The sequence below is a fragment of the Camelus bactrianus genome, chromosome 15 (genome assembly GCF_048773025.1).
Source record: "Camelus bactrianus isolate YW-2024 breed Bactrian camel chromosome 15, ASM4877302v1, whole genome shotgun sequence".
In the NCBI taxonomy this organism is placed as follows: Eukaryota; Metazoa; Chordata; class Mammalia; order Artiodactyla; family Camelidae; genus Camelus; species Camelus bactrianus.
In genome coordinates, this window is record NC_133553.1 from 64,737,854 (window position 1) to 64,764,571 (window position 26,718).

At 48.2% G+C, this 26,718-nt stretch overlaps 1 protein-coding gene across 1 annotated transcript; it reads left to right on the forward strand.

Moving 5' to 3' along the window:
* VAX2 (ventral anterior homeobox 2) lies at positions 1-25,561 on the forward strand. The gene is made up of 3 exons (XM_074341508.1): positions 1-285; positions 18,665-18,852; positions 24,610-25,561. The coding sequence occupies exons 1-3, from the start codon at positions 48-50 to the stop codon at positions 25,057-25,059; spliced, it is 876 nt and encodes a 291-aa protein (XP_074197609.1). The 5' UTR covers positions 1-47; the 3' UTR covers positions 25,060-25,561.
* Positions 25,562-26,718: the final 1,157 nt, after the last annotated feature.

Consider the following 26,718-nt stretch of genomic DNA (forward strand, 5'->3'; position numbering starts at 1 on the left):
CAGCCCAGGCTGGCCAGGCGGTGGCGAAGGCGGCGGTGGCGGCCGGCATGGGCGATGGGGGCGCCGAGCGCGACCGAGGCCCCTCACGCCGGGAGTCTCGGGGCGGGCGCGGCGGAGACCGCGGCGGAGCTGAGGACTCGAGCGCTAACGCCAGCGGCCGCAGCCCAAAGGAAATTGCTGGGACCTCCGCCTCCAGCCCCGCGGGCTCGAGGGAGAGCGGCGCCGACAGCGACGGGCAGCCCGGGCCCGGCGAGGCAGACCACTGCCGCCGCATCCTGGTGCGAGGTAAGAGGAATGCTCGAAGCCCTAGCCCGCTGGACACCCCTGTCCCTACTGGGGCCTCCGAACTTCCTGCAACCTCCACCTCTCAATTCATATATTCATTCAGTCAGTCATCATTCGGTCATTCATTCAGCAAACGTTATTTTGAGCGTCTATTGTGTGCGGGGCATTGAGCTGAGTGCAGGGGACAAAGCGGCAACCGGTACCGAAGAGATCCCCATTTCACTGCCTTACAATTCTTAGCCTCTAGGGCCGGAGCCTCACCCCAGACCCATCCCGGCGGGTTCCCGAGGCGTGGGGGCCGAGATGGGAGTGCGGGATGCGGAGAGCCGAGTCCCCGCCCCGCGGCCCTCGTGGCGGGTGCGGAGAAAAGCGTCACAAGCGTTCCGCGGGGTTAGGACGAGGAAGGACCAGCGTCTGGAACCGCGAGAGGAAAAGCCCGGGCTCCTCTCAGTGGCCGGGTGCTTCCCTGCCCTGCTGCCCAGCCTCGTTTCCCATTCCCAGCCACGCGGACCCACCGGCTGCTCGCGGGAGAGGGCACCGGGACGCGGAGGGCTGCGTGCGCCGCGCTCGCCCGCCTGGGCTTCGCTCTCTCGGTTCCCACTTCCTCGCGGCGCCCGGGCCCAGCCAGCTCTCGGTGCGGCCTTCTCCCAGCCTGGCCTTTCACGTCTCTCTGGTTCTCCCTCGCCCTTCGCCTTCCTCTCTTCTTTCTTGACCATTTCTCTCCGCCGAGCTCGCCTTCTCAGCATTCGCTTTCTGCAAGCGCCTGTGGACTGCGTCCGAGTGCCCAGTTCTGCCTGCCTTCCTTGCCAAGAGGCTGGGACTCCCCCGGCCCCCAAAGCCAGCCTGACACGAAGCTCTAGTTTTGGCTTTCGCTGGATCCGGGGCTCACCCAGGGAGATGGGAGGAGAAAGGGATTCCAGGGGTCTTGCCTTCAGCCGGTCCCTAGGCCCAAGGCCTGGGCCAGAGCCTGAGGTCTGTTTCCCCCATCAGCCCGGAGTCCCGGATCCAGGAGACCCAGCGCCTAGAAGAGGCTACTCCAGGGTAATGGCTTCCCCGGCCTTTTTCTTCGACTCCCTCCCCCAGCTTCCTTCCGCTGCCTTTTTCTTGCCCCTTCTTCCTGAGCGCCCCTCCTGGGAGCCCAAGGGCCTCTGGAGAAATCAGGCAGAGCCGATATCCTCTGCCACTGCCTAGGGAAGGGGAACCAGCCTAATGCTGGCTCCAGGTCGCTCCAGCACTGGGCTGTGTGTGAGCTCCCCACACGCAGACTAGGACACCTTGGCCTGCTTGCACCCAGCCTCCCCACAGCTGCTGGGTTTGGGTGGCTCTCAGAATGGGGGCTAAGGGTGAGTACGGAGGCAGCCAGTGTGAAGTTGAGTGATGACCATCTTGGACACAGACTCAGGGACACAAAGTCAGATCTTCTTGAAACACTTTCTGGTGCCAGGTGTGGTCACCTAGAGATGGGTGCCCAGCACTGTTCTGGGTCAGGCTTGGGTCAAAGCTGTTACAGGATAGGGCATGGAGGGTGGGTGATTCCCCACCCAGCAGGGATTCCATCAGGTGTGTGGACCTGTTGGGAACCTGGGATTAAATTAGATCCTATTCATAGACTGCAGGGTGTCCTGTGTACAAGGTGTTAGCAGCCAGCTTGGAGTTCCATTAAGGAAATCTGCAGGGCTTCCAGAAACAGAGAAATCAGCCCCTTAAGCCTGCACTCCCAGATTAAGGGCCCCAAGTCCCCTGCATGACACTCACCACCTCACACTCCACCTATGGGTAGCCATTTCTTTCCGCCTGGACAATTGTGAGTTTTGTGCACACCTACCATCCCTTCTGCTCTATTAACTCTGCGTGTAGATTGTAGATTTTCTGTATAGATGTCAAAATGTAGATTTCAAAATACAGATGTGAAAAAATAGATTTTGTGTACAGATGTCTGGTGTGGACTTAAAGACAGTAGAAGTCAAAAATGACCCTCCACCCTGTGGGGTGGAGACCCCTCACGCTGGGAGCAATCCGCAGCCAGGAAGAGAGGGCCCCGCCGCTGTATGTGGGGCAGCTTGTGTGCACTGTCAGCAGGTGTGCTTTCACAAATGCGTGTGGAAACTACAGCCATGCCGTTACCTTTGTACCATATAATGGAAACGGAGCGCAGAGAAGGTATTTATGCACCTGAAAAAAATAAAAGGTAAACAGGGCCCTCATAAATCCCTCTGCCCTTTTCCATTTAATAACAAGGAGGTTATTACAGGCCTGAGATACCAGGGACGTCATTTACCGCTAATCCCTCCTAGCCAGGGTCACCTGCGTCACTCCTGTCCCCGTTGGGCCCAGGGCAGAGGCTCTGACAAATGAAAGGCCCCCCGGACTGTGAAGGGGAGTCTGTGGCACCATGGCCCCTGGCTGAATGTCCCTCCAGTATGCTCTAAGCAGAGAGTACATTTTGCCCTTGACCTCCAAGGACATATCCTGCCAAAGTACCCTTGGAGGAAACTACAAAAGGACGGAAGGTAGGCCATCATAGTCATTGGTTGCTGGTGGGGTGAAGATTCTGGGAAAGAGCCCCGTTCTCTCAGGGTCTTGGCCCTTCTTTCTGCCTCTTTTCTACTCTGCACTCCCCTGAGGGCCCCACCTCAGGGTAGCAGATCTGTTGGGGGAGTCCCAAGGTGCAGGGGAGTAAGAGGAAAGCACAGGGGCTGGAATTGAGGGGAGTTAGTTTGGAATACAGGTCTTAGAGCCCTCTGAAGCTGAACCAGGTTCTCTGCCTCTCATGCCTCAGTTTCCTCACCTGTACAAAGACACCATAGCTCTTCCCTTGAAGGGCTATGCTAAGGGTCACAGATGTTGCCTATGAAACTGCAAACAGCCAGCAGGATCCCCATAAATATTCTGTTGAATGAAAGAGGGAGCTGTGAGGTGACCCACAAACTGCTTCAAGCAGTGGGCCTCCTTCCTCAGGGGCCTCCCCCACCTCACCCTCCTGGGCCCAGAGGCTGTGTAAGTGTTGGGAGGTGAGCAGCCAAGGGGTCAAGAGCCGGCTGATGAAAGAAGACCCAGCGCCACCTTGCAGATCACACAGTGCGGCCTTCCCCAGTCCCCTTTGAGGAACCCTCCCTCAACGACTCACCCAAGTTTCTGCTGCCTCTGCAAAATGTGGGTCAGGGAGCCAGGGAGGCCGACCTTGCTGAATCCCCTGCCTCAAAATGGAGGCTGCTTCATGCCACTAGTGGGCACAAACAAGGCCACCAGGATAATAGGCATGTACACACAACCGGCACCGCACACAGCCCACCGAGGACGCAGCTTGGCTTCCACAGGGACCAAAGGGCCTCCTAGGCCGCCCCACACCACTGCATGCATGGCCCATCGGCCGGTGAGGGGTCGAGGTGTGGGATGCTTTTGTTTTATATTTGAACAGAGCGAGCCAACTGCTCCTGGGAAGCCGATGGAAGGAACAGGCCGCCTCCCAACTGTGGCTCTAAATTCATTTGCTGCAGCCTCGGTGCAATGGCCTTTTCGGTGAAGCCCGGATCCCTGCAGTTAAAAGAGGTGGGACAACCCTCACCCCAAACTCCCAAACCTCATGATCTGCGCTTTCCCTCTCTCACTCAGAGGCACCTACATGATTCTCAAACGAATTCAGAGTCAAATTCAACAACCCCTCTGCACAGAGCGGGGAATGGTGTTCTGCCAGCAACACTCAACCCAGAAAATGTTATGAACAATGCTAGCGCCGTCCCAACTCGCCCAACTCAGTCCCTACAAACTGTGGGTCTCAAAACCACAGTGGGGCCTCACTTTCTGCCCCCAGCTCTGTGCAGCCACACTGGCCAGAGTAGAGTGGATTTCAGAGGCTGCCCCCAGGGCACTCCTGCACCTTGAGACCTGCGTCATTCCCCACCTGGCTCCTCACTCCTCGGTCTGGAAGCAGAGGAACAGGAAAACCGAGAGACACTTTGAGTGAGTGCATGGCTTCCCCCCACCCCTGCAGGACCACCACCCACCAGCGGAAACGCTTTTACCTTGGAGCTTGATGGATGCACCAGTGGCTGGGGATGTGGGAGGGTGCAGGAAGGCCAAGGCCTCTGGCTGCAGCTAGACAGTCCTGTTTGTAGAAGTAGGTGTGGGACAGGGAGTCACTGAATTTAGTGCGGTCCGACCCCACTGAGAATCTGGGGACAGTGCTGAACCTGAGCTGCAGAAACTCACTGGTCCAAACACAGACAGCACAATGGCATAGACCTCGCAGGGCCCTGGCTGCTGTAGACACATCCGAGTATGCGAGTATGCCGGGCAAGGGGCCAAGGCTTGGGGACTTGAGCTAGGAGCAGCCTTCGGGAACAGAAAACCCTCTCTGGCAGCCAGGTCTGGGCTCAGCGTTGACCTGCCATTCACTTCCTTTCTTGGATTTACAGCAGCCACTGGACCTAGGAGGACTCAGCTGGGACCTGGCTGGCCTCACCGAGAGAGGGTGGGGAGAGTCTACTTGTGGCAGCTCCACAAGGGCACAGCTGCCCACCTGCCCGAGGGGGTGTTTTGGCAACGGAGAAGGCAGGGCAGAATGTTGTACTGGAAGGAGCACTGGATTGCAGGTCCCAGCGCCTGGGTCCTCTGCAGACTGTGGGACCAGGGCCTCAGTATTACCGTTTACAGACTGCAGAATGCAGGACCAGCCCCCCATGCAGCAGTTGAAAGGCTTAAATGATTTATGCAGCAGACTGCATTTTGAGGGTTTTGTTTTTAGTTTTAGTTTTAGTTTGGGAGTTTTGGGGGGGTATTAGGTTTCTCTTTTATTTTCCTGGGATTGTTTTTCTTTTATGTTTGTTACATTTTTCCTTTTGCTTTGTTTTTGGCAGAAGGATCCACAGTCTCACGGGGGTCAATGCCAGGCCCTACCAATCATTTGGGTCTCCATTTTTACCCTTTAATATCCATGCCCTGCCACACCGCCTTCAACATACACACACACACACACACACACACACACACACACAAGCAAACCTGCAAAAAAAAATGTACTGTCTTGTTGGTGTTTCTTGTGTGCACCGTTTTTATTTTCCAGCAACTGTGCAGGGCATTTGGTGGCTCCTTGTGTTCTCAGCTATTTCTACCACCCCAGGTGGTCTTTTGGACCGGGGTGCCCGTGAACCCGCGACCACATCGTGCTGGCACACGCACACGTGTGAAAACGCACACACACATAATCTGAAGGATCTGAGCTTCTAGGTGGTCCCCAGGTGACGTGGCCAGGCAAGGTGGCTGGGACAGTGTATACTACTCGGAACTGGAGGGAGGAAGTGGACCATGGTGGCTTGTGTCCCTGGGCCTATGTACGCTGGCACCAACCAATTTGAGGCTTCACCCACTGCACAGAACCTGTCGGGAGAGAGGGCATTAGTGGGTTCTGTTGGCTCTATGCCATTTCCTCAATTACAGTCTACTGGAGGCCATAGTAACCCCAAGCTCCCTCTCAGTGCACTTTCTTTGATTTGTATTTTAAATGGTGGGGAGGGGCAGGGGAGTATACAAAGCATATGAATTTCCCTTTATTCCCTGTTTGCTTAATATAAACTGAAGATTAGTCTGACTCTCCTCGGAAAGCGGGTAGCCGGTTACCCGCAGTGCATCCTGCAGAGTTCCCCCATACTTCAGTTTGAGAAGCTCTGATTGAGGACACCGAGGGGAGTGGGCCTGCCAGGAATCCCAAGGACCCAGGGTGGTCTAGGCGCCTCTGCATACCGCTGCCCCAGTCCAGGAAGGCAGTTGGAGGGTCTCCACTGAGGATGCCAGGGTGGCAGTGGACACTGCGGAAAGAGGTGGCAGCACCAGGACCAGATCTGGCCTACAAAGCCGAGGAATGGGTGGACCGGGAAAAACCAGGGCTCTGGGCCTGCCAGGGCGGCAAGGGAGTGGAGATGGCCAAGATGCTAACTGCTGCCTCCCCACCCCAGCAAAAAAACACTCTCCCACTTTTCCCTATGATCTTGCCCTTCACTTGCTAGCTGATTCAATCCGCTAACATTAATGAGTAGCTACTCTGTGCCAGACCGACCTGGTGGGGCTGCTGGCGCTCAGCGTGCCAGCCAAGAGACCCTCTCACATGCGGGGACGACGTGCAGGGGGTTCCTGACAGGCACCGGCGGCCAGACTCGGGTGATGAGGGATGTCTGCGCTAAATTCCAGGAGGCAGGTGCCCAGAGCCAGGTTCCCTTGATCCCGCGCGGAGACTATTTAGGAGGCTGTCAGCGCGCCCGACAAACCTACGCGATCTCCCCAGGCGTATTCTGAACGCATACAGTAGGCACCCAGTAAATACTTGCCAAATGAATGAAAGATGGCAAAACATCCACATCGCTAGGTATTTAACTAGGTAGGAAGTCGCAACCCCCTCGGAGGAGGAACATCTGTTCTGAAATGACCTTATTTTTTTTACGTTTCAAAGCCGTTCCTTACATGAAATGGTGATTATGACAGAGCACAAAGTAAGTGTTAAAACATAAAACTGACGACGCCCTAGTTTTGGAATTTTGTGGAATCCTCAAATTTGGGAACCACTGAAATGTAAAATCTGAAAAAGCTCGGATTTGGTTCTTTTACTGGTCTCTGGATCCCCAGGGCTGGTGTAGCCGCCTAGAGGCCGGCTGCGTCCGGAGCGGGAGGTCGTGGGAAGTGCAGGGCCTCAAGGGCGGTAGTGAGACTCCCGGCTCTCCGCAGCTGCTCGGTGTGAGGTTTCACCCGCAAAGCCAACCGGGGAAATAACTAGACAAATCCGCGCCCCATCCACACGCCTCCAATCCTCCGCCGGAGCTTGAAATAACCGGGTAACAAAAGCCACAGTTTGTTCTGTATTTTGCTTGTCCCGCCGCCCACGGGGGCCACCCGTGGAGCTCTGGGGAGCCGGGGCGAGGCGGATGAGGACACCTTGCGAGGACCCAGCCTCTGGCAGGGCCATAGTTACAGCGTGCACAGGTGGACAGAGAATGTAAATTCAAAAAGTAGTAAGTGCTGAAGGTGTAAAAAAAAAAAATACGAAGCGGTGGGAGGCTCCCAAAAATAGCCACCGTCTCCAATGTTAGGTGTGTTTCAGATCCCCACCCCCACTCTCCTATACAAACATCAGCGGAAGCAGAATCACATTACCTAAGCTATCTTGCGACTTACCGCTTTGAAAAATGCAATCCGCAGGGATCATCTTTTGGACCCAACCATCTCACGCTGTTCTGTGACTGTACAGGGCTCCTTCCGTTGGGAAAGCCGGATTCTCCTAACCTCGGGAAGGAGGTTCCGGTTGTTTATCCCTGGTACCGACACGGCGAAATGGGCTCCCAAGGCGCGCGTCTTCGCGCCCTTGAGTGTTTCCAAAGGATAGGATTCCGAGCAGTGGAATGGCTGCTTCAAAAGGTTTACACACACTAAAAAAAATTTTTTTATACGTGTTTCATTAAAAAATTGTAATTAATTCATTTGATTCAAACATCAAAAAGTTGTTGTAAGTACACAGTGAAAAACTTCCCACCCCTGTCCCCCATCCTTCAGTTCCCACCACCCCACCAAGGGCAGCCATGATTTACTGCTTTCTAGTAGGTTCTTCCAAATAATTCCTATGCTTCATGCAATCAATGCAGCTAGATTATTTTTTCTTGCTTTTATTTTTTACTCATATGGTGACATCTCTCTACATTTTTCTGCGCCTTACTGTTTTCACTTACCAGTGTATCTTGGGGTGTAAAGAACTTCTTGTTAGTTTTTTATATTTACGTAGTAGTCCATTTATAGAGACTGGATGGGCCATAATGTATGTTATACAGCTGGTGCCCTCGTGGTAGACATTTAACTTTTTTCCTTATCTTTTGTTATTATATACAATGCTGCAGTAAATAAACTTGTTCCTTGGTCATTTCCACATGGGTGGCTCTGTCAGAGAAGTTCCTGAAGTAGTTTACTGGGTCAAAGAATATCTGTGTGTGTAATTTGGAAGATAATGCGGAAGAGCCCTCCGTGAGCTGAAACTCCCCCAGCAATGCCTGCAAGTGTTTGTATCCCCAAGTCTTGCCGGCACAGTGTCCACTTTATATCTTGATAGATGTTAAACTGTTCTTCCAGAGGAAAAAAGTTTAGTAATCTATAGCTCCACCTTTGCCCTCTCCCTATATGGGACATTATACGTCTTACATACCTAAGAAGAACCTCACTGGCATTTTAATTTTTATTTCTTTGATTGTTAGTGAAGTTGAGCATCTTTTCTTGTTTATTGGCCAGCTGTATTTCTTCCGCTATCTGTTAGTTCATTTCATTTGACCATTTAAATTTTCAGATATGCCTTTGCTTACTGATTTGTAGGAACTTTGTATTATGGATAGTAGCTCATTGCTTTTAGTATATGCTGCATGGTTTTTTTAGTTTATAAGTTGTCCTTTAATTTTGTTTCTGATGTCTCTTGTTTTCTGAAGTACAAAATATCTTTCTAATTACAAAACCAGTCCATGCTATTTTGCTATATCATGTAAAAGTTGAAAATTCTTCATTTCCTCCATATAATACACTTGTACTCCCAGGATGCAATTTCCCAAACTTCCCCTAGTAATTGAAAAAAAAAATGTAAGTTACATTTTACAAAGGCAGGATTTTTGCAAACTTTTTTTTTCGTTTAGTAAACATTCACTTAATATACGTTTTTCTATCAAGAATTGCCTCGTTATTTTTAACAGCTGCAAAGTACCACATTATGCAGATAAAATGTAATTTATTTAACCAGTCCCCTGTTCCTGGATATTTATATTGGTTCTATTTTTTCACGATTACAATGTTTCAGTGAACATCTTTGTATCCTAATTTGAACAGATTTTTTGGTCTTATTTATGAGACAATATGAAAAATATGTAAACAGGTGAGACATTTTATATGTCTAGTTGTGACAATAGTATTGTGGGGGTTTTTTTAAGGATTCTTTAGAGATACTTATAAAAGTATTTCTGGATAAAATGATATGATATCTGGGATTTGCTTAAAATTATGGTGATATAGAAGAAATGGGATTGTTCCTGAGTTTATCATTGTTTCATATTGAAATAGAACTGTTATAATTGAAATTGGGGGATAAGTATATCTGGATTTATTATACTATTCTCTCTTATTTTGTATATATTTAGAATTTCTCATGGTAAAATTTTAAAAATAATAAACATCATTTCATGTACGTCTGGTATGCATATAATTACAGGGTAAATTCCTAGAAGCGAAAAATTGAAATCCAAGTATATATATGCTTAAAATTGTGATAGATATTTCCAAATGCCAAAAATGTACTAATTTATACTTCCAGAAATTGTGTACAAATGTGCCATTTCTCCACATTGTCCCAGCCCAGGATATACTCAATCCTTTAGAGTGAAATATTTTCAAGTGAAAAAATCTTATTAGCATTTTTAATTACTAGTAAGGTTAAGCATATTTTCCTATACTTACTCTTTATTTTTATTTCCTCTTCTGTGAATTTTTTATTCATAGACTCAGCCATATCTCTGTTGGTTTGCTCATTGTTTTCTTTTAGTTGTAAATACCATTTATACTTATTTATAGATCAATATTTATATATTATATAAACATTTACGTAAACATATTTATAAACATAAAATATACTTAGATGTTTTTATACATTTGTATAAAAGGGAAGCGATCCCTTTTTCTGTGATGTATTGTAAACATCCCCAGATCTTTTTTTTTCTTAAAAAATTTTCCTGTGAGTTTTTTTTTTCCTGCTCAAATTTAAACTGTAATTACATCTGATGGTCATTTCCTTTTGAACTTCCACATTTTAGTTCTTAACCAGAAAGTTCTTCTGCAACCAAAAAAACAATATTATATATAATATATAATGTCCATGTCATATATATTTATAGTATCACTTTTTGTTACAAAAATTCATTATGTGTTGCAATTTTTTTGAGTTTACAATTTATCTTTATTTTTGTTTGTAATGTCTTTTCCTTTCTGAAGTACAAAATACCCTTTTAATTAGAAAAATCAATCCATGCTGAAATCATGTGAAAGGAAAGCTGAAAATTCTTCATTTCCCCCATGTAATACACTTCCATTCCCAAGATGTAATCTCCTAAACTTTCCCTAGTAACTGAAAAACATAAATATGTAAGTTCTGTATTACATAAGTGGAATGTTTTTGCAAACTGCTAAAATAGTCTGTTTACACTGTGACAGTCTTTGCAACAAACTGAATAATAAAAAAGTGTACAAAGTAAGGTGGGAGAAATCTTCCCTCCCTGACCAGCTTCCACTCCACAGAGCAAACAGAAAAGAGAGGTGTTCATCCTGCCAGACTTAATTCTACGTAGATACAAGCAGGCACACAGTTTAGTTTTACCTTTTGTTCTTTATAAAAATGGGTTTTATGTATGCATTTGCTATTTTCATATAGCAATATATCATGGTCATCCCTCCAGATCAGTATATGAAGATGCGTCTCGTTCTTGTTAATGTCTGCGCAACAGCTGAAGGCATGACTGTACTGTGACGTCATTGACGGTACTCCTATTGACAAACATTCAGCTTTTTCCTTTTTTTTTCTCTTACTAACTATGCTACAAAAAGTGGCTCTGTCTTTATCAAGTATACTAATATTTCTCTGGGTTTGAAACCTCTATAAAATTTCTGAAACAAAGGAACTACGCATTTTTAAAATTCAGCTAGGTCCTGTGAAATTGCCCTCCAAGAAAAGCTTGTTTTGTATTAATGTGCATTCTTAACAACAGAGCTTGAGAAAAACCTATTTTCCCTCACCTTTGCCAGCACATCTTCCCAGTCTGATGGGTAAAATATGCTATATGAAGAAAAAATTTATCTCATTGCTGCTCTAACTTGTATTTCCCCTGAGTCCTTCTGAACCTGAGTATTTTTTCATATTTATTGGCCACTAGGATTTCTTCTTCTCTGAATAACCCTTTTGTCTAATGTATTCAGTTCCCCCACTGGATTGCTTGATTTTATTCACCGTTCTATAGAGGCTGTGCATGCTAGACATTAAGACTCTGTTATGCATGTATTATTAATATTTTCTCCCAATCGGTCATTTGTCTTTTAACAGTCTCTCATCCTGCAGAAGCTTTTATTTCTAGGTACTCAAATCAGTTATTTATTTTTTTTAATTCTTCGATGTTTTTCATCCAATTTTTAGAACTTTATTTTTACATTTAAGTTTTAATCCATCTTGTATATATTTTTGCATGCAGTGTGAGATAAGTTACTTTATTCCAAATAATAAACTAAATGTCCAAAACCCGGGCCTTTAATAATCTTTTCTTTCCTCCAGCTAATTTGAGGTGTCATCTTTACAATATATCAAATCCTCATATAAGTAAGGATTTGCTTCTTAGCTGTTGCACCAGCGTCACACCATTTCATTTGCTGTCAACTTGTAATAGATTTTTCTGTAATGGCAATGCGAGTATTCTCTCCTCACTCTTTAACATTTTTTCTCAACTTTTCTTCCATTTTCAATTTTCCCAATAAACTTGAGAATGAATTTTTTATAAGGGATTTTTTGTAGTGATCACATCATATTTGTAGATTAAGGCAGGAAGGACCTTGTCACACTTAAAAATCAGCACCTTAACAGCAGCGCATTAACCTGGGTGCTACCTGGATGAAGTCAGGTGGGACTTTGAGGGGTTCTATTGGGAAAGGTGAGAAGGGGTGAGAGGCAGGAGGGGGTAATCTTTGGTCCTGGAGGTCAGTAGCATTAGCTATCTATTATTAGGCAGGGGTCACCACATTTCCTGTGGCAAAGGCTCTTTGGATGGAATCCACTCCCCCCCCCCACCTCTCAGGGCTCACCCCGTCCTTGAGGATATCTGAAGGGCAGCAAAGCTCAGTATTCATTCCACTTAGACCGGTGCATTGCACCCTAACAAGACCTACCCACAGAGAGGCTGTGGGAATTAAGCTGTCCCTCCTTCTTGGTGCTTCCCCACCAACTCCACCCAGAAAAAGAACAATTCAGGGAAGAGGGCTGTGCCAGTAAGGATGGGCTAGATTTTGCTGCAGAGATAACCCCAAATGTCAGAGTTTTAACAAAATGCAGGTATATTTCTCGCTGACTTGATAACTCCATCCCAAGCGGGCAGGGGCCCATCTTGGTACTAAGAGACCCAGGCTGACAAGGCGCCATCTTGCCCCCTCTTCCGCCCCCCATCACAGAAGGGTACAGGGTGTGGCAAATTATGAACCGGCCTTTTGAAGTTTTCGCCTGAAAGTGACCCCATCCTTTCCTCTTGACTAAAACACGTCATGTGGCCATGTCTGATTTCAAAGGGCAGAAAATTAATGCAGCCCTACCATGTACCTGGAAGGAGTTGGAAACCCTGGCAAACGGCATTCATGGTTTTTACATTAACTTGACTTTGATGACTGGCCTTCTCTGATGGTCCTGGCTAAAAACGGCAAGTACAAACACAAGCACTCTGTGATTATTGGGTTTTGATTATTTGGAGAGGATCAGTAATATCCTCTTGTTTTATTGTCTTCGCAGCATTTATAATTACCTTACATATTAGTTTTTTAAATTTATTCTCTGGCTCTCTCACCACTACAAGGTCTATGGGAACAGGGACTTTGTCAGTTTTACTCATTTCTGTATCCTCACACCTTAGAATAGTATTTGGCACATAGTAGGCACTTACTAAATTTCTGTTGAATGGTTGAATATATACAGTTGTTTTATTTACATAAATGGGATAGTACTACACATATTAATCTACAACTTTCTTTCTCTTAGTGTCAGTTCATATAGATACTGCCTTATTCTTTTTAATTGCTACATGGTATTTTATAAAATAGGAATGATCTGAATGTATCACAATTTGTTCAGTCATTTCCCTTACAGGAAACACTCAGGATGCTTTCAAGCTTTCAACACTTTGAACAATGCGGCAGCAAACATTCTTTTATATACCTTGGAGCACATGAGTCTGTCCTTTGCTTTTCTTCCTTCCTTTTTTTTTTTTTTCTTTCTTTTTTTTTTTAAATGGAGGTACTGGGGATTGAACCCAGGACCCCATGCCTGCTAAGCATGAACTCTACCACTGAGCTTTACACACGTACGCCTGCCAGCCTGTGCTTTTATTGATAATTACCTACTAAAATAAAATTGCTGGGGCAATAGTTATGTGCATCTTTAAATTTGACAAATGAAGCTTTAAAAGGCTATAGCAATTTGTGGTCATACCAGCAGTGAGTGGGAGTGTGGATTCCCCCACAGTGCATCATTGCTTTATTAATCATCTACTAAATGTCTCTCTAAACTTATGCGAGATAAATGATTACCCATTGTTTCTTAAACTTGCATCATCCTAATTACTGTGAAGCTATGCTCATCTTTCCATATATTTATTGGGCATTTGGATATCTTTTCTGTGAATGGCTCACATAAATGACTTGAATATTTTTTCTACTGGACCATTGCCCTTTTTTAAAAAAAAATTAGTTTACTCATAATTGCATTTTATATATCCTGGGTATTATTTATTTGCCTTTTAAGAAAGTATTTTCTTTTTTGTTTCTTTTTAAATTGAAGTATAGTTGATATGCAATGTTGTGTTAGTTTCTGGTGTTCAAAAGTATTTTCTTCAATTGTGTCTTTTGCATTTTACCTTGATTTTGATGCTTGTTATCATACAAAAGTTTTTAGCTTTCATATAGTCAAATAAAACCTCTGTTTTTCCTTTACAGTCCAAGTTGGTATCTTGCTTGGAAAACTCTTCCCAAGCTTAGGGTTATAAGAATATCCTCCTATATTTTCTTTAAATACTTTTATCATTCTGTAGTCTGTGATTTGATCTCTAATCCGTTCAAAACATTGTTCTTTATGGTGTGAAACATGAATTTAACTTAATGATATTCCAAACGGATAACTTACGGTAACCAATCTATTTAACTCCACTTACAGGCTAGACGAACCCGTCTCCATTTAGAATATTCCCTTTGTCACAAACTTTCTACACTATATATACACAGCTCCAGTTGTGTATTCCTTATTCCATTGTTTCCCAATAGTCAGTTATTTGAATACTATCTTTACCATTTCTATTATATTCATGTTTCATTTATTTACTTAATATTTCAGCATATTTTAAAACAAAATACCTACTGTAGCTTCATTCTAAGCATGTAAAATCATAGCTTTAAATTTTTTCTAGTAAACACTAAAATAAGTGCATAACTTTTGAAATGACAAAGAATTTATTTATGTATCATTTTAAATAATCTTACAAACCACAAGCGAAATGCAGAGGCGTTTGGGGAAACACTATTGTATTCTCTCCACTAATGGATTTGTCAGTTTCTGTGACAAAACATCATTCTAGCTCCATGGCATGTTTTGTTGTAACTGTTGTTAATGTCTTATTTTGAAGTAAGACTCACTTACTGAAATATAGACTCACAAGAAGTTGTAAAAATGGTAGAGAGGTCCCATTTATCTATCTCCTAGCTCCTCACAGTGGTGACATCTTCCATATTTAAAATACATTATCAAAAATCAGGGAACTGACATTGGTACAACATAATTAATTAAACTGCCAGCCTTCCTCAGGTTTCACCCATTTTTGGCATGCCCTTTTTTGTTTTTGTATATAGTACTATGACATTTGATCACATTTATAGATCCATATAACCACCACCACAATCAAGATGCAGAACTGTTCTGTTAGCACCAAGAAGCATCCTCATGTTACCCCTTTATAGTTACACCCCCCCTTATCTAACCCCTGTCAAGCACAAGTCTGTTCTCCACCTCTATAACTTTGTCATTTTATAGCGTAATATACACGGAATCATACAGCATGTAGCCTTAAGGATGGGCTTGGTTTCTTTCACTCAGTATAATTCCCTGGAGATTTATCCAAATTGTCATGTCAATTGTTATTCCTTTTTACTGCTGAGTAGCATCCCATAATATAGCTGTACCACAATTTGTTTATCCATTCATCTATTGCGGGACATCTGGACTGTTTCCATTTGGGGGCTGTTACAAAGAAAGCTGCTATGGACATCCACGTGCAGGTTTTGATGTGAACCTAAGATTTCATTTCTCTAAGACAAATGCTCAGGAGTGAGGTCACTGGGTTCCATGGTAAATATATGTTTAACTCTTTCAGAAACTGCTAGGTCAGTTTCCAGAGTGGCTGCACCATTTTCCATCCCCACCAGCAATGTACAAGAGCTCTAGTTTCTCGACATCTTTGCCAGCCTTTGGTCCTCTCAATATTTTCGTTGTAGCTACTCCGAGAGGTATTTCTTATGGTTTTCATTTGCCTTCCCCAATGGCTAGTGATGTTGAACATCTTTTCATGTGCCAATTTGTATGGCCCGTTTAGGTATCTGGGGGCAAGTCTGAGGTGCCCTGGTTCCTGGTTGTTACTGGTTCCTGCCTCCCCTGGCCCTGAAGGGCAGGAGTGCTGCTCTGGCTGTTCCCTGAGGCAGGAATGTTCCTCTTCGCTCCTCTATGGAAGTGGAAAGAGGGAGCTTTATGGTTTGGCCTCAGTGGTCAGGAGCACAGGCTCAGAGCTTCAGATGGGCTCTGGGGAAAGATGTGAGCTTCCAGCACATCATAGTCGCCCACCACCCTTCCCCCTGTTCACACCTGCCAAGACTCTTTTAATAAAATCAGTGCCTTTGGAGATGGAGTCAGTAGAAGCTGAGGAAAGGGGACCCAGTCACAATGGGGTCACAAGATTACCCCACCACACTGAAATGTCGAAAGTATCAGAGTGGGGAAGCTTGAGTTGTTCCAAAAGGCCTGTGTTTCCACCAGCTCTCCAAGAGCAGGGCCCCCACCCGTGGGCTGTGTTCTGCCCAGCGCCCTCCCAGGACCAGCCTGGTGGTGGGGAGGAGCAGCCTCCGAGCAGGACCGCGTCCCCCACCCAGACTCACCTTCTCCCCCAGCGTTGACTGAGCACACGAAGGCGCTAGAACCTCTGAGATCGGGGACAAGACCTGCCAGCCAGGAGCCTAGGAGGAACTAAAGTGCACCCTGAGGAGTGAACATTAACTGGCCCTGGTGGGAGGCAGGAAAAACCAGTCTCGGCGTAAGTCATAAGCTGGGGGATTTGGAGGGAGAGGTCTGTTTCAACCTCTAGAGCGGGGACCCTGAAATAATAGGTTCTACGGTCCTGTGGCTCACAGGGGGCCTCTTAACAGCCCGAACATCCCCAAAACAGGTCCTTTCCTGCTTCTTCCAGGGCAATGGTGAACCCATCCAGAACATTCCATTTTCTACCCACCAAAGCTCTCTTCATTATAACCTGTCAGTTGAATCACTAAGGATTATTAAAAGAGGGTATTCATCACGTCAAATGAGGGTGTGTCTAAAGCTTACTGAGAACTGTCAGTATGACCTAGGGTAAGTGACTTAAAATTTGTTCCTCCATTTCCCCGTCTGTAAAATGGGGATAATAATAATTCCAACTTCACTGAGACACTGGGAGGGTTAAAGTGCTGAAAACAGTGCCTGGCCCAGAGCAAGCACTGCAGAGATGTCAGCTATTATCATGACTAAACCATGAGCTGCCAAAGCCACTACCACTACCATTGCTGGCTGTGCTCGCCCCCTGGAGAGGGTCAGAGTCACTGCAACTGTGGCGGCTTGCTCTGTTACCTGGGCTTGATCAGGGCTGTTACCTGGGCTTGATCCAGGTCTGAGAGTTGGTAAGTTTTTCATTGACGCTAACCTTCCTATGTAAAGGCAAATTACCGTTAGTTTAGCTTTATTATTATCAAGATCATACTTTGGGAGTGGTTGGGGAAATCCTACAGAGTATTATGCTGCATTATTTCCACACTCTAATTTTTGACATAAAATTTTCTAAGAACTAGATTTCAAGCCGTCAGTATGGGTGGTTCAAACTTGGATCATCTTTGCCCCTGTAGTTAAAGCTGATGTATGTGTATAACCAGCCCTACCCCTAAGCAATGTTGCTTTTGCTGAAGACTTTGTTGCTGTTACTTTAAGTGGGACTATCTGGTGAACATGGGCTGTAGGATTTTCAACATCTCTTATGTAGGCTCCATCTTGGGGACCCAATGCATAGATGGCATTGGTCCAGGGCCCAGGAGGATGGCCTGCTATTTAGGACTAGATGCACAGGGTGTGGCAGAAGCTCCCCCTTTTGAAGTCACCCCCAGCAGCTTGACACAGTAGCAATGGTTCTTCTTCTCCCCCTGGGTATCCCACCTCTAACCCTCACCAGTGAGCCTCTTCATGGACCCCAGGAGGGTCTGTGGGCAAAGTGCACACCCCTGCACTCATCACACACACACACACACACACACACACACACACACAGGGCTTAAGACATGGCTCTTCCGACACATGGAAGCAACCTAAATGTCCATCAAGAACAGATGACTGGATAAAGAAGTTGTGGTCTATATGAATATATAATAATATATATATATATAATGGAATACTAGTCAGCCATAAAAAAGAATAAAATAATGCTGTTTGCAGCAACATAGATGGACCCAGAGATTATCATACTAAGTGAAGTAAGCCAGAAAGAGAAAGAAAAATGCCATATGATATCACTTATATATGGAATCTTTAAAAAAAAAAGTGACACGAACTTATTTACAAACATAAAAAGACTCACAGACATAAAAAACAAACTTATGGTTACCAAAAAGGAAAGCAGGGAGGGATAAATTAGGAGTTTAGGGTTAACAAATACAAACTACTATACACAAAAATAGATAAACAGCAAGGTCCTACTGTATGTATACTGTATACAGGGAACTATATTCAGTATTTTATTTATATTATATAATAGTGGAAAAGAATCTGAAAAAGAATACATATATATACATACATGTATATGTATGTAAAACTGAATCACTTTGCTGGACACCTGAAACTAACACAACATTGTAAATCAACTGTACTTCAATTTAAAAAAAGTCTCTGGACATCTCCTCCAGTAAGACCTACCTGATGGGTCACATCCCGGTCTAACCCATCTTTTCCTCTGCACTTGAGGACTTGGTGTTTCTCTTTCCATTTGTTTCTTGCTCTGCTGAGGGAGCAGAATCTTGGCTGGGTCAAAGTGAGTCCTCTCTCCCCAGGCTATGATGATAGACCTGACATTTGAACTGAGGCCCATTCATATACATATACCCATTAGATATAACATTCTGCATTGGATGATTAAGGAGGCTAGGCCCAGAGAGGGTAAGCAACTTGTCAGAGGTCACACAGCCAGGCTCAGACCTGAGGAGCTCCTCACTAGATCACACTGCCTCTTATTAAGATGCTCGTTGGTGACTTAAATCCTTAACTAGTGAATTAATCTGCCTCCTTTTATGATATCTGCAGACGCCAAAGGAACCATCCGGGAGATTGTCCTGCCCAAGGGCCTGGACCTGGACCGGCCCAAGCGGACCCGCACATCCTTCACAGCTGAGCAGCTGTACCGCCTGGAGATGGAGTTTCAGCGCTGCCAGTACGTGGTGGGCCGTGAGCGCACTGAGCTGGCCCGACAGCTGAACCTCTCAGAAACTCAGGTAAAAGGGCAGGGCCAGGCCACTCCACCCCTTCCCTGGCAGCCGGGGAACCTCTTGGGGTGTGAGACCTGCGGGCTGCTGCATGGAAACCCGATTCTGGAGTTCAGACATATGTTAGGGAAAGGCTTAAAGTTACACAAGAATAAGAGCACATAAATATAGCGCTGATGAGAGAAAGTTACATGCCAACAGAAAGTAAAAGGAGGGAGGGCCATTCCAGAGGCAGGGGGTGGCGTAAGGGTATTGGTTGGTGCCGGAGGGAGCCTGCAGGAAGGGATGGAGAGGGGTTGGCTTTCTGGGAGCAAAGATCCAGGGGAGAGATGAGGCATTACAAAATTGGGCTAGGGACCTCTCATTTCCCCATTCTGGACCTTTCCCCATCTTCCCTCGCCTTCCCTTCATCCCAATGTGCCTCAGAAATGCCTGTTGAAGAGAAGGGCTCTGAACATCCCCCTCACACAGGACTTCACGCTTAGCACTTTAACAACTGTATGCTCAACCCAAAGGGAGAACTTTAGTAAACTGAGCACCTACTCTGTGTGAATGGAGGCATTTCAAGCTGGTAATAGAGCTAAATGATAATAATAATAATATTAGTACTTATCGTGCCAGAGTGCTGTTCTAAGTGCCTTGCATATGTTAACTCACTAATCCCTCCCGGCAACCCTGTGATGTAACTACCAGAATTATCCCATTTTACACATGAGGAGACGTTATGCCCAAGGTCATACAGAGCTGGGGTTTGGACAAGCAGTCCAGCATCTTTCTGCTGCCTGGAAACTGGGTAACTACCCTGGAGCTTGTCAAAGGAAGACTCAGAGACTCTTGGTTCAGCTATAGGTAGGCAGCTGAGGAGGGTCAGTCAATAAATGTATGGAAAGTGCCGGGCCTGGACACTTGAGGGGGGAGGAGAGGCAGGAAGGGACTAAGGGAGCAGACAGGCCGGAAGGGTGCGCTCCCTGGGGAAGGCCGCAGGCGGCGGCTCCGGGAGGTCCCCCACCGCATGGCCCACTGCAGTTAGGGCAGGTTGGCAACCAGCCGGCCTGCAGGCTCGGGTCATCTCCACCTGGACTGTTGTCCTCCAGCTTTCCCTGTACACAGTCCCAAAAAACCTGGCAGATGGCCAGGGGCAGGGGCCCTCCCTCCAGCTGAGCTCAGCGGGGTTGCAGGGCCAGGCTCTGCTTAGAAGGGCGCCTGCAGTGGCTGGGCCAGGCCAGAGCTCCCGGGGGAAGTCAGGGAGACACCTCAAACCCCAGGATCTAGGCACCGAGTCACCCCTCAACCCCCAGCCCTCCCCTGTGTCCCAATTTCCCTCTGTCTAGCCCAATTTTGTCCCCAAACTCTCCCAAGAAACCTTCTTTCCAAGGGCCTCTCAGATGCCCTGGCAGGTAGCTCCTTCTCAGTCCTCATCCTTCCCCTGCTCTGCCCCCAGTACAGGCTACATTTGTCTGCCCTTGAAGATCAAGACCGAGCTCCTCCTCTTCCAGGAAGCCTTCCCTAAGGCTTCTTTACCTCATTCCAAGACCTTTTCCACATGGCTTGAACTGTAAAGTGTAGAGTGTGTATGTGGGGGTGGGGTGCGGTGTGTGGGGGTGTATGTGTGGTGTGTGGAGGGGTCTGTGTGTGGTATATGTGTGTGGTGTGCGTGTGTAGGGGGTGTGTGTGGTATGTGTGGGGGTGAGTGTGTGGGGGGGGTCTGTGTGTGGGTGTGTGTGTGTGTGTGTGTGTGTGTGTGTGTGTGTGTGGTGGGCACTAGCCAGCATGTTCTTCCCAAGGACAAGAAAGTATTCGAAGGCCTTTTTTCCTCTTCAGGCCTCCTGGGGGCCCCCAGTGAATCCTCAACTAACAGATTGTTACTTACCGCCCTCCCTTCTCTTTCCCCAGCCCTGGAGTTTTGCAGATAATATACGATACAGCTGACTAACACTGAGCATTGCCTGTGCACCAGGCACTGTTCTAAGTGCTTGACGTGTTCTAACCACAGCCTTGTGGGATCCCTGGGAGGTTTTCCTTCTGACACCACTTCTGACACCAAATAGGTGGTGCTTTCCCACGTTAACAGCAACCAATTCTCCGACACTCAGCTGAGTGTCCAACAGTTCGACTCAATTCAATTCAGACACTAACTCCTGGAGTTCAGACGCTGCAGCTTCAGGGCTCAGTCTCACAGGACAGTCCCACATCACAGGCCAGTAGCAAATCCCAGGGGCCACCCGTACTTCTGACCAGACATAAATGTGGGGGTTCACGCACCCCCCTCTTTATGTTTGATAATTTGCTAGAATGACTCGCAGAATTCAGGGAAACACTTTCTACTGTGTTTACTTTTACAGATTTATTATGAAGGATACAACTCAGAAATAGCCAGATGGAAGAGATGCATAGAGCTGGATATATGGGGGAGAGTTCATGGAGCCCCCAAATCTCATTATTCAAGAATCTTTATAACCCAGTCTCCAGCCCCTACTCCCCTCCCTGGAGGTCAGAGATGGGACTGAAAGTTCCAACCTTCTAATTACAGGTCTGATCTTTCTGGGACCAACCTCCATCCTGAAACTTGGAGTTCACCCTGAGTCACCTCATTAGCATAAACTCAGGTGCGCTCAGAGGGGCCGGTGTGTCAGTCAGGAAATGCATGGGGGTTCAGGAGCCCTGTGCCAAGGACCAGGGACAAAGACCAAGGATATTTTTTCAGCCCACCAGAAAGGCTCTTTACTATATTTACTTTAAAGAGACGGAAGCTGAGGCACTAAGAAATTATATAACACGCTCAAAATTTAAAGCAGGCACATCCATTAGCTCACCTCATCTTTACAGAAAGATGACTTTATGGGTAAGAGGATCTCTGTTTCAGAAAGCTGAGCCCCAGAGAGGCTAATTCACTTGCCCAAGGTGATATGGCTAGAATTTTGTGGACTTCTGAGTATATTCACCCCATACTTCTGTTCAGAAGTATGACTAAACACCTGCTGTGTACCAGGGACTGCCCTAGGCATGCCCGTCTCTCCCTGTCACAGCCAGGGCTGCAGCCGAGCTGGACATGGAGCAGATCCCCCTGAAAGCCTGCGTCCTCAGCAGTCACACCCCTGTCACACTCCCTTTGTACCTAACCGCCCTCCGTTTGCTGGGGGCGGGTTAGTGCCGCTCTCCCAATATCCCCTCAGTTTCTGGGTCTGTCCTCTCCCTCTAGTTCAGAGATAGGAACAGAAAAAGTGAGCAAGAAATAATAATGCCCACTGAGCATGGGCCAGGCAGGATGCTAAGCCCTCTACAAGGATTTCCTTATTTTAGCTTTTTTTTTAAGAAGCATAATCTTTTTTTATTTTTTTCCGTTTTTTATTTTTTTAAGTGGAGGTACTGGGGATTGAACCCAGGACCTTGTGCATGCTAAGCATGCACTCTGCCACTGAGCTGTACCCTCCCTGTCTCCACTCTAGATATGAGAAACTGAGATTCATGGATTCTTGAGGGTGGTCCCTGGCCTGAGGTCCTAAGATGGTAGGTACTAACCTGGCCAAGAAGCCAGGAGCCTTCCTAGCAGGAGAAAGGATTGCAGAGCCACGGTCCCCAAGGATCTGGTGGGATCACTTCCTGGAGCAATCAAATTCTCGAATAACTTACAGTCACTTCCTTCAGCCAGACTTGGTCGAATCTTCCCTGACCATCCCTCAATGATATGGCCTCAAATGTCACCTCTTCAGAGAAGCTGTGTTTGCCACCCCACTCATAAGATAGTCACCTCCCCACCTCTCCCCTCCTTATCTCGCCCCCTTTCTCTAAAGCAGCGCCCCAAAGTGTTGTCCTCGGGGTGCGGCCAGCTCACACACTATTACCTGGGTTTGATGAGTCCAGACTGGAGAGTAAGCATTTAGAAACGTGGACGGCAATTTTTCTAGTAACTTTTTTAGTTCTATTTTACAAAAATATTGGCCCACGACAGACTGGAAACTTTAAAAAGTGGTTCCTCACCACAAATCATTATTGCTACTCGGCAGCCATACCTGTTTGTTCTTATTTGTTATCATCTGTCTCCCCCTCTGTGCCATCCACTCCACACAGATTTGCTCTGCTTTGTTCACTGCTGATTCCCCGAGCCTGGAACAGCACCTGGCACATAGTGGGTGCTCAGTACATATCTGTTGAATGAATGAATGGGTGAATGAATGAAGTACTCAACCTCAAGTGGATCCTGTGACTCCCGGGTCACTTTCAGTTGTGGAAACTCAGTCTAGTCCCGCGTAAAACAACAAACTCACATCTGTCACAACCTCTCCGCCCCAACTCAGAACTGCCCCGACTCCCTGCTGGAGGGACCTCAGGGAAAGAAGCCCCTCCTGCTGTAGTCACTAGAAGGGGGTGTGCTCTGTCTGAGCCACCTGCTCCCTCCCTGCCAGCACCTTCCCCCAGGGTTGGAGGGCAGGGAACCTGGCACCTTCTGGCCTGAGGAGCCTCCTAGCTCGAGGCCTTTGCTGGAGGGGTGATTGCTCCCACAGGTGGTGACGTTGGGTATCACCCCAGACAGCCTTAGCTCTGCCCTCATCCTCACCCAGGCAGGCAAGCCTCCCTCCCCTGCCTCCTCCTCCTCACCTCTCAGCTCCTCCACCTGGAGCCACCGGAGTTGCTGCTTCCCTTACATCCTCGGAGGCTGGAGGGAACTAGTGGGTCTCCCCATTCTTTTCCCCCCAGGCCCTCCACTCCATGGTCCCTACTTGTCCTGCTGACACACAATGCCCAGTCGGCTGCCAGCCTTCCAAAACTTCCAGGCCAGAAGCAGGGTCAGTCTCTGTGCTCCTGGGGACACGGGTCTGGGTACTGCACTGGTGGCTCCAGTGACATGGGCTGGCAGATGCTGTGGGGAGTAGATGTCATGCTCTCTCCTTCCATGTACTTCCAGGCCCTACAAGCGACTCACTTACACTCCCAAGTTGCCTTGGGCAGGGGGAAGCACCCTGTCCTTCCCAGAGAGGGGAGGAACTCCCCTCACTGTCTGGGGCCTGCAGAACTGACCACTGAGCCTCCCTCCCAGACTTCCTTTCCTCCTATAGAGTAGGATGTGGTTGGAGTGCCCAGGGCCAGGTGCCAGGTACTGGGTGATGGCAGAGGGCAAGTTCTCCTCCTCCCATCCGCCTTGAAAAAGGTCTCTGCCCTTTGGTTGGTGGCTCTATTTAGGATGGGGCTACTTGGCATCTCTATGTCCCCAGCTTTGAGTGTGTAGTCATCTGAAGTCTCCCTCAGCATCCTGACACATCCTCTTACACTGGGCATCACATGGAGATGTGCAGCCTTTATAAATGATGGGGTGGGAGGGGCTGCTGAAAGGCTCAAACAGGTGAATGTCCAGACTATGTTAGCAGCTCCCTTTACAGACAGCCTAGGGGCCCAGGCCAGGAGAGGTGGGAGTGGCCAAGAGGGGAAGGAGGGTGGGCCAAGAGGGGACCTTCCTCTGTGCCCTTTGGACGCCCCCTCCACTGCCAATCCACCCTTCTGTCCTAGGCCAGGGTCAGCTTAGCAGTGGAGGGGTGCCCATGACTCGGAGGGGGACCAGGATCTCTTATCAGTTCACCGAGAGGAGGCTGGTTATGGGAAGATCCTAATCCGATTCCTCTTCTTTCCTCTCTCACTGCACCCCTGCTCCCCACTCCCCTGCCCCCCGCTGTGTCCTCCCTCTTCCTGCCCCACCTGCCCCCACTTTGCTCTGCCTGTCCCCCCCCCCCCCCCGCCCCCGTGCTGACACCCCTCCCCACGCTCCGCCCCAAGGTGAAGGTCTGGTTCCAGAACCGGCGCACCAAGCAGAAGAAAGACCAGAGCAGAGACCTGGAGAAGCGGGCGTCCTCCTCGGCCTCCAAGGCCTTCGCCACCTCCAACATCCTGCGGCTGCTGGAGCAGGGCCGGCTGCTGACCGTGCCCGGGGCCCCCAGCCTCCTGGCGCTGACCCCCGGCCCGCCGGGCCTGCCTGCCGGCCACAGGGGCACCTCCTTGGGTGACCCCAGGAACTCGTCCCCGCACCTCAACCCGCTGAACTCGGCCTCGGCGTCCCCCCCGCTGCCGCCCCCGCCGCCGGCCCTCTGCTTTTCCACCGCGCCGCTCCTGGACCTGCCCGCCGGCTACGAACTGGGCTCCTCGGCCTTCGAGCCCTACAGCCGGCTGGATCCGAGAGTAGGCAGCCCCGGCGGCGGCGGCGGCGGCGGCAAGAAGGCCAACGCTTAAGCCACCACCCCCGTGTGACCCTGAGTCCCCAGCACGGCACCGCCCCCCGCCTCCCGGGCCCGGACGGACAGGGGGCAGCCCCACGCCCTGCCCCACCCATCCCCCAGCTCAGAGACTCTCCAGCAGACAGCGCTGGTCCCGCAGCGTGTGTGCGTGAGTGCAGTGTGTGTGCGCGTGCCTCTCACCGAAATAAAAGGAAAACCATGACCAGAAGGGAAACGGAGTCCCCGCAGCACCGCCAGTGCCCCTCAATCCCCTCTCTCCCTCCCCTCACTGGGAAGGAAAGCCGGCGAGAGTCAGGGGGACCTCATGGGAGAGGCAGAAACTGGGGCCATGGTTACGGCTGGGAGGCTCCGGGTACCCATCTGACTCCTGCTCCCAACTAGAGCTCCCACCCCGGCATTACAAGGCCCATGGTGGCACCATCAGTGCTTTCGCTGGTGAGCTTTGCCCTTTGCAAGCTCCTCTTTCAAACATGGACTGAAGGGGGGAATTTCAAGTCCTTGGAGAGGGTGACCAATGAAAGGTGAGACCAGGATCCAGAGACCTGGAGAGAGGGCATCACAGGTACACCCAGGCAAGGCCCCACATGCTTTAGAGGACCTGCCCATCACAAACAGTCCAACTTACAGCACTTTTTAAAAAATTCTTTGGCTCAAATAAGATACTTTCATTTAAGTTTTTATTTTGCAATAATTGTAAATCTCTAGGGAGTTGCAAAGATGGTCCAGAGAAATCTGTGTACCCTTCACTCAGTTTCCCCCAATGGTTGCATCCTCCGTGGCTACAGTATAATGTCAAAGCCAGGAAATTGACATTGGTACCGTGTGTGTGTGTGTGTGTGTGTGTGTGTGTGTGTGTGTGTGTGTGTGTGTGTAGTTCCATGTCATTTTATCACCTGTGTAAGATTCGTGGACCTACCTCAAACAAGATACAGAATTGTTGATCACCACAAAGCTCTCCCCCAGGCTGCCCTTGAGTCATACGCACTCTGCCCCCACCGCCCGAGAGAATCTTGGCAAGACTAGGAATTGTGAGAGGGACTGGGAACCCCAAATGGGTTCTCAGATCAGAGGAGGCAGGGTGAGATTTTTGACTCTGTGGGGAGGAAGGGCGAGCACGTCAGCTCCAGTCTGCTCCGGGAAATGTATTTGGCTTCAAATTGGCTGCCCTGAGTCACCCAATTGGGGTGCTGGGAGACAGGGGTCCCCAGACAGCTATACATCTCCTTCCTTTTAGTGCACCAGTAGAGTTTGGGGAATTGCTTAGAAATGCCAGGAAATCTTGAGTCTAGAAGGAGACATGGGAGTCACCAGAGCAGCCATCCCCCAGTGCCCACCCTGCCTTGCCCAACAGACCTGTGTCACACTCTGCCTCCCAGGAGACAACTTCTTTAGCCACCAGGCATGGAGAGGGATCCTTTACTTTCTGCCTTGGGCTGAAAATGTCAGGGCATAACTGCTGCCTGGGACCCTGGAGGTGAAACCTAAGGTCTTACGATCAAATGGAGAGAGACCTGCTGTGGTCCTCAGGGGGCCCTCAAAATTACGAGACATAAATGCTTAAGGAGACTCAAGTCTGATGGACCTAAGTCTCATGGGGGCTCACAGCCAAGTGGTGGCAGTGAGAGAACTCTCCAAAAGGGCATGACGGAGGAAA

What these genes read in the sequence shown, in the direction of transcription:
- VAX2 (XM_074341508.1), top strand. Translation starts at nt 48, where the DNA reads ATGGGCGATGGGGGCGCCGAGCGCGACCGAGGCCCCTCACGCCGGGAG. An exon ending in CCGCCGCATCCTGGTGCGAG is followed by an intron (nt 286 to 18,664) that starts GTAAGAGGAATG and finishes TGATATCTGCAG; the next exon opens with ACGCCAAAGGAACCATCCGG. An exon ending in TGAACCTCTCAGAAACTCAG is followed by an intron (nt 18,853 to 24,609) that starts GTAAAAGGGCAG and finishes CTCCGCCCCAAG; the next exon opens with GTGAAGGTCTGGTTCCAGAA.